Source organism: Mustela putorius, unplaced genomic scaffold (assembly GCF_011764305.1).
Source record: "Mustela putorius furo isolate JIRA1106 unplaced genomic scaffold, ASM1176430v1.1 tig00003845_pilon_pilon_pilon, whole genome shotgun sequence".
Taxonomy (NCBI): Eukaryota; Metazoa; Chordata; class Mammalia; order Carnivora; family Mustelidae; genus Mustela; species Mustela putorius.
In genome coordinates, this window is record NW_025421998.1 from 60,585,966 (window position 1) to 60,593,305 (window position 7,340).

Sequence of the window (7,340 nt, forward strand, 5' to 3'; positions counted from 1 at the left end):
TAACATTTGCGTGGTTTTGTGATTAATTTTACATTCAGTAGTTGGTACTTTGGGGCCTAAATCACTTGATGCCAAAGTAGGGTTGAACCTGTTGGGTTTTTTTCTGTCTTGTGTGCTTGTCGGTGGGTGTTAAGATACCTGCAGATAGATCTGCGTGGCTGCAATTGGGGTGCTGCCCTGTCCACCCGTGTATCGCCCACATGAGGCCTTCTCTCCGGCCACCTCTTTAAATACATGAGCCGAGACAATTAGATGTGGAGGAAACCGGATGGAAGGAAGGGGAGAAAGTGAAGAAGTGAAGTGTGGTAGGTGCTTGAGCCCAAGAAGTCGGCTGGAGTGGCCATTTTGAGCCACATGCAAGAGAAGCAGGTCCCACTGAGGAACTGTGTAGTCTCCAGGACACTCACAGACTTTCTCTGAAGGCCAGCTTTCCTTTCTAGAGGCCCGTTTCCTGCCCTGCAATTCCTTCCCTGGGGAAACCTGGACCTTTACCTCACAGCCCCCAACCCTTTTGCTTACACTGCCTCTGGTGGGCTTCTGTCCTTTGAAACAGTCATTATAATGAGCATCTGTGTCTTTGTTCCACACCCAATATGGGCAAATCTTAGAGAAAAAACAAAGTGACATTCCTGGAAGAACCACCACCACTGCCCTCCTTGCTGTGTAAAATGTGAGTGCCTGTCCGTACCTGAAGGCAGTCTGTACGAGCTCTGCTTGTTCTAAGGTATAGATACGTTCCCCCACAGAACTCTAGGAGCTGTTTTGTAATGGCTTTGTTCTTAGAAATCTTAAACGTCCGTGCTGCCAGAGACGGCTGTGGGAGGACCTGCTCACTCTCCTGCCTTCACTCCATCTACCAGGAGCAGCACATTCAGCTCTCCACTCTGGAGTACTTGGGAGCCATGAAAAGAGAAGCTTCCTGGAGGTTGAACCAAAGTGTGTTCAAAAAGGGACCACGCTTGACTGTCCTGAGTTCCAGTGGGTAGGAGAGTAGAGCAGCCTCATGATCGTGAGGGACCATGTACAGAGAGGCCACCTCTTCTGCTTGCCATTCTAGAACCTGAATACTGGTGCATTTTCTGCCTGATCTAATGTTCTGCAATAACATGGGTTCACCTGGAAAATCTGTGCTTAGTGGCCGTGATGGAGAAACCAAAAGAGCAATTGGGACTGGTACCATCCTAAAGGTGATATTTTAATTTATTCTTACATTCGCATGTGTCCGTCAGCTGTCTGAGACCTTTTATACAAGCACACGTCACATGTGTATGTGCATTTTCATGCGCGCACACACACACACACACACACACACACACCCTGACCCTCACCGTCACCATCCTTCTTTCCAGAGGCACAAAGTGGAGATGAAATGCCGCCTTTGGAGCAGGGTGGTTTGGGTGGATAGAGAATTGATGAGTGCGTATGGTCTGACATCAGAGCACTGGGGACACAAACCACATTTGGGCAGTTTGCTGGGGAATCACATCTCCTTTTTCAGAGTACAGAATTGTCACACCATTGCTAACACTGTGTGGCCAATTTTTAGGGCTTTTCGCTTTGATTTGACAGTCTAAGTTGTCATAACGTTTTTAGATGTTTTAAAAGTCAGATCTTGCTTCAGGGTTCAACATTCCCCTGACCTTTCCCCTGACCATTACATGTCACTGACCAAGTCTTTCCCTGGGTTTTGTGAATCACGGGGACACGTGGGGTGACTTTCTGCCTGGTTCCTCCTGATTGAGACCTGGCTCTCACTTCCTTTCCTGAAAACATGCTAAATGTATTCATCTCCAGCAAGCAGCTTCCTTGTAGACAATCCTTAAATTACACTTCAGGTGTAGGTCACTCACCTGGGCTGTGGTCTTATCTCCACAAGAACCCCATGCCTCCTGATCTTCCACCCTTGGATGTCCTACCTTCCTCTGAAAGCCCAGGTCCAAACTTCGTTGCCATTTAAGTCAGTAGTGTCACTGTAATGCCAGTCTTGGGCATGAAATTCTGACGCCCCAAGCTCCTGCTCAAATCCACTCTCCCCACCTACTTGGTTATGAAGACCTGTCTCAGCCTCCAAGGCTACAGCCTTGACCTCTGAATTTGGTGATCTTTCAACTGATCTACCACTGCCTTCCAAATCTGAAAACTATAACTCCATGCCATGGTTCAGGTTCCTGAACTTTGAGTGCCTTTCCCCTGGGCCCTTCCTCAAAGCCCAGACTGAACCTCTCCTCAGAAACTACCCCACACAATAAATCCCAGCCATCAGTTTCACCTCATCACCTCCTATATTTGTAAACAATACTGCATGAATTAGAGCTTAGGGATGGGAAGCATGACTCCAGGGGAATTAGACTAATTTTTTGATGTCTGTTTTTGCTTATTGGTTGTAGCACCTTACTCACTAAATCATGAACTTCACCTTGTCCAAGTCAGAGCACCAGCACCCGCCAGTGCCTGCCTTCCCCATGGGAGGATTCTAAAACTGTCTTAGAGGTTGGGCATTAACTCACAGGGTGTTCCCTGGTTCCTTCAGATGTGTTAGTTCCATTATCCAGCTAGATAAAAAATATTTGAAGCAAAACCACGCACATCTCTTCTTTCCTGCTTCCTTTGCTACTCAAAAAATACTCTGAGTGCCTCACCACTCAGAGAATAAATAATTTGTGGTTTTTACATTTTGCCTCTGTTAATACCGATAAAAAAATGTTTTTTGAATGGTGCTTATGTGTATCAAATTATGAACAATTAGAAGGCAAAGTCCAGCTCATGGTTTTCAGCTTTGCTTGTATGTTTAAGTAAATCACTAGAAAATTAAAAAATAAAAAATAAAAAATACCAATGTCTAAGCTTCTCCTGATCACTTTAATCTGGCTCTGAAATGCAGCTTGTCACTTGTATTGGTAAAATCTCCCCAGTGTTCTGATTTGCAGCCCAGACTGAGAACCCAGAGCTGCTGGTTTAGACGTTTAAAATTGTGCTTTGTGGGGGCACCTGGGTGGCTCACTCAGTAGGGCATGTGACTCTTAATCTCAGAGCCCTGAGTTTAAGCCCCATGTTGGGCATGGAGCCTAGATTTAAAAAATTTAAAGATTTATTTATTTATTTTAGATTGAGAGTGGGGAGGGGCAGAGTAAGAGGGAGAGAAAGAATCTGGAGCAGACTCCCTGCTGAACAGAGAGTCCAACGCTGGGCTCAATTGCATGACCCTGAGATCATGACCTGAGCCAAAATCAAGAGTTAGATGCTTAACCAACTGAGTACCCAGGCGCCTTAAAAATTTTTTTTTAATCTTTTTAAAAATTAATAAAATTGTGCTTTGGGTTTTTTTTAAGGCCACATCACAGAATCTCTATCCCCTAGAACCTGACAAAATGAACTACCAAAATAAGTAAGAAGTTTTAAAGGTGAAAATCAGTTTGAAAAAAAAAATATATATATATATATATTTTTCTGTTCCTTCTGCTGGTGAAAAAATATATATATATATTATATATAATATATATATATATATTTTCACCAGCAGAAGGAACCCAACCTTGTCATTAAGCCCTAAACTTCAAAAGACAACCACCAAAGAAAAAGACCAGATTTCGTGGCAAGAATGAAAAGAGCTCCCAATCCTGCCACCCCCATTGGGGGAATTTGCAAAATCTAGAATTCTCATTAAAATCTCAGATTTTGAAAAGAAACTGATTGGAGAGTTGGGTCAGGATGAGTAGACCTCTCTTCCTTTCTCTGAGAGGGCCTGGCGTGTATGTGTGTGTATGTGTGTATGTGTGTGTGTATGTGTTGGGAGGAGGGGGTGTTGCTGGAGAAAGATGGGTGAAACAAAGGATAGGAACAAGCAGCCCGTCCCTGAATTAAGAGAAAAAAACCACACCCCAATGGTCTCCTGTCCCGTGATACAGTAGATTGCCTCCTCACCATACGGAATTTACCCTGGGATAGGACTTGAAGCTAGTATCAGAAGACAAAGCAGAGTCCAATCCCCCCAACAAAAATGTGTACTCACAGCTCGTCCCTTCTCCCTCATACAGACACAGACACAGATAAGCAGGTTGGTTTGGCTGGTCCACCCTGGTGGGCTGCCCTGGTCATTAAAATATCAACATACTTCCATACTAGGAGGGGAATGACCACTACCTGAAGTGTTTCACGCTGCTCTGGCCACCGCAGCCCCTCTCACAAGAAGCCCCCCAACTCCAGACCCCCTTGCAATCTGGCAACTGAAGAACTAACACATGGCCCACTACGGAGCCTTCAGGGGGCCCTTGCCCCAGAGCTGTGGCTAACCTCTGTTCTGCTTGCTCACTGTCTGTGTCATGCCAGCTGTTAAGGACTTTATCATTCATGCCAGTAAGGACACAGAACAGAAGCCCACAGAAGAGAAATCGTTGTCAGATAAGATGGGAAGTGTGCCAACAGATGGAAATATGCCAACAGTATACCAAAGCAAACGAGTGGTCTGAACAGAGCTACTACCTTACATGTGAGCAAATGTAAATAAAACGACCCGGTGACTACATAAATACACAGCCAGCAAAAGGAGTGGTAGGGGGAACAGATGAAACCAACTGGGAAGAAAAACTAACCTAAAAAACAAAAGTTCCTACAGGTGTACTGTGTTCTCAAAAGAATTCAAAAGAACATGAATTCAATAAGACAAGATCTGATATATGAGCTGATTAAACAGCAGAATGATATAAAAAGGCAGACTGCAGAGCTAAGAAAACAACTTGGCCAAAATACCACTATTCTAGAACAAATAAGTGAATTAGAAATAGCAAGAAGCATGGTTGCAAACGGGAAAACAAAGGGGAAAAGGCTTGAGAGGGCTGCAAAGACCAAAATAATTCTTGAGAGGATAATTGTAGGAAGACAAAGCTACTCTAGCATGTATATGCATAATTGGTGACCAAGAAAAGGCATGAAGAAAGTACTGAAAGAATTCAGGAAAGTTCTCCTGAAATGAAGGAATGAGTCTTCAGATTGAAAAAGTGTCCTGTATTCTAGGAAACCTGACAGAAAGCCCTTGATTCCAAAACATAACCTGATGGAGTTAATGAACTTCAAGAATGGAAGAAAATGAAAAAAAATTGAAAAAGCAAGTCATCAAAGGGTGTTAAACTTCTTACCACAAGATTCAGTGCCAGAGGTAACAGAGAAGTGTCTCCAAAATTCTAAGTAGGGAAAAGAGTGACTAAGTATGTGGTCACCAGCCAAGTTGTCAAATACAATGTCAAGTACTCAGGCACACAAGAGCTCAGGGAATACAACATCTGTGAGCCTTTTTTTTTTTTTTGAGAAAGAGAGAGTGCACAAGCAAGCATGAACTCAGGGAGAGGCAGAGGGAGAGGGAGAAGCAGGCTCCACACTGAGCATGGAGCCTGATGGGGGACTCGATCCCAGGACCTTGGTTAGGATCATTGGGATCATGACTGGAGCAGAAAGCAAATGCTTAACTGACTGATCCACCCAGGTATCCCCCGCAAAGCTTTCTTAAAGAAACCTTTTGATAGAGTCTAACCAAATAACTCAATAATGGAGGAGCTTGTAGCAAAAAGGCTGGTGGTGAGCACTGAATTTGTATAAAGAACCAAGACCAAACTGGGAATGATACAGGTTGCACATATTAAAAGCCTTGATAATATAATATAATATAATATAATATAATATAATATAATATAACTAATAAACTAAAATTTAAAAATAATAGTATAACTAATAATATAATAAATTGGGGGTGGCGAAGGGAAGTATAAGTGTCAATCTCTTATTTTCATAGCAGAGAGTTGATACTGTCTAAAAAAAGAAAAAATACGACTAATCTCTTTGTTGGTAACCTTTAAAAAAAATAAGCTTGAATAGATTTTTAAATAGCTGTTGGGGGAAAAATTTAAATTTAGTAATTGCTTCAGTTTACTTTGGTTTCTTGTCTTAAATGCAAGCCAATTAGCTGAGTGCTATTCTTTTAAATAAATGTAATTAGAAATAAACATGATAAATTAAAATGAGCATACATCTGTATTTATAAAAAGATCCTGTATCCTTTTATTTCTATCTGTGTAAAAAAATAAGTCAGAAATGATATCCAACTAAATATACTCCATGACGATTATTGTTAGCTGGGTATTGATTTTGTTTTACTCTCTTTTTGTCCTTTATTATATTGCTTGATTTTTATTTGAGAACCATGCTTTTTATTTTAAAATAAAGGGGAAGTATTTTTAAGACAAGTTTAAAAGCACTGTGTAGTGTAGACGGACGCCTGGTGTATGCTGCTCCTTGTAATGACATTTACTTCATAACGCCCAACAAGATAACTTTAAGTTTTTAACTCAATCTCACCACACTTCCTTTTTTTGCACGGGTTATTTTTCACTCATGAGCCGCTATCCCTTTAGGCACACCAAGATCTTACTCATCTAAAACTCCCGTTTTATGCAACTCGTAAGTGTTGTGTTCTTTTGGGGCTAACCGGAAAAACTAACCACCAGGATGATACCCAGTGACTCGCCCAGTACATCTGAAACAAATGAGAAGATGGAAAAAGACCATTTGGAGCGGCTGACAGTAACTCTCACGAGAGAAAGCCAGAAAGTGTCAGCAACGTAGGAATTCTGCACATGCCTTGGCTGCAGTCCATCAGAGGAGCTGAGCGGTTTCTATCTTTGTGCCTCTGTGAGTCTGGACATAAAATGTCAGCCCCTTCCCCACCCGAGTGAAATTGCTAGGCAGTAGAGCTAGGCCAGGCCAGCAGAGGGGCCATGTGGCACCCCGACCTTGGGCCTCCAGCGCTGGCATCAATAAACGTCTGTTGTTGGAGCCGCGCAGACTGTGGCATTTGGTAATAGCAGCCCAGACTGATGAAGACAGTCCCTTTTCCCTCGGGTTACGAACTGGGATGGCACGAGAATGACTCATCCCCAGCCTGCCCTCCCTGGGCTGGGAGGAGGTCTGCACTGGGAGGAGATGAGGGCAACAGAGCTGAGAGATGGCAGAGAGATGGCGGAGAGCAAGAGCAAAAGAGAATGTGGGGTGCTGGATCAGACTGTGCCTGAGGCCAGCCAACAAATAACACCTCCCCAAATTAGAATTAACCTCTGTCACTTGTAATTGAGAGAAGCTTGAGAAACTCTTTTTTTTTTTTTTTTAAAGATTTTTTTTAATTTACTTATTTGACAGAGAGAGATCACAAGCAGGCAGAGAGGCAGGCAGAGAGAGAGAGAAGGAAGCAGGCTCCCAGCTGAGCAGAGAGCCCGATGCGGGGCTCGATCCCAGGACCCTGCGATCATGACCTGAGCCAAATGCAGCGGCTTAACCTACTGAGCCACCCAGGCGCC

General features: G+C 43.2%; 1 protein-coding gene across 1 annotated transcript in view; it reads left to right on the top strand.

Moving 5' to 3' along the window:
• PLEKHA8 (pleckstrin homology domain containing A8) overlaps positions 1 to 2,836 on the top strand; it is a 60,203-nt gene extending 57,367 nt beyond the window's left edge. The window contains exon 14 of the mRNA XM_045062842.1: positions 861 to 2,836. Within this exon, the coding sequence (XP_044918777.1) occupies positions 861 to 986 (126 nt within the window). The 3' untranslated portion in view covers positions 987 to 2,836. The remainder of the gene's footprint in view (positions 1 to 860) is intronic.
• Positions 2,837 to 7,340: the final 4,504 nt, after the last annotated feature.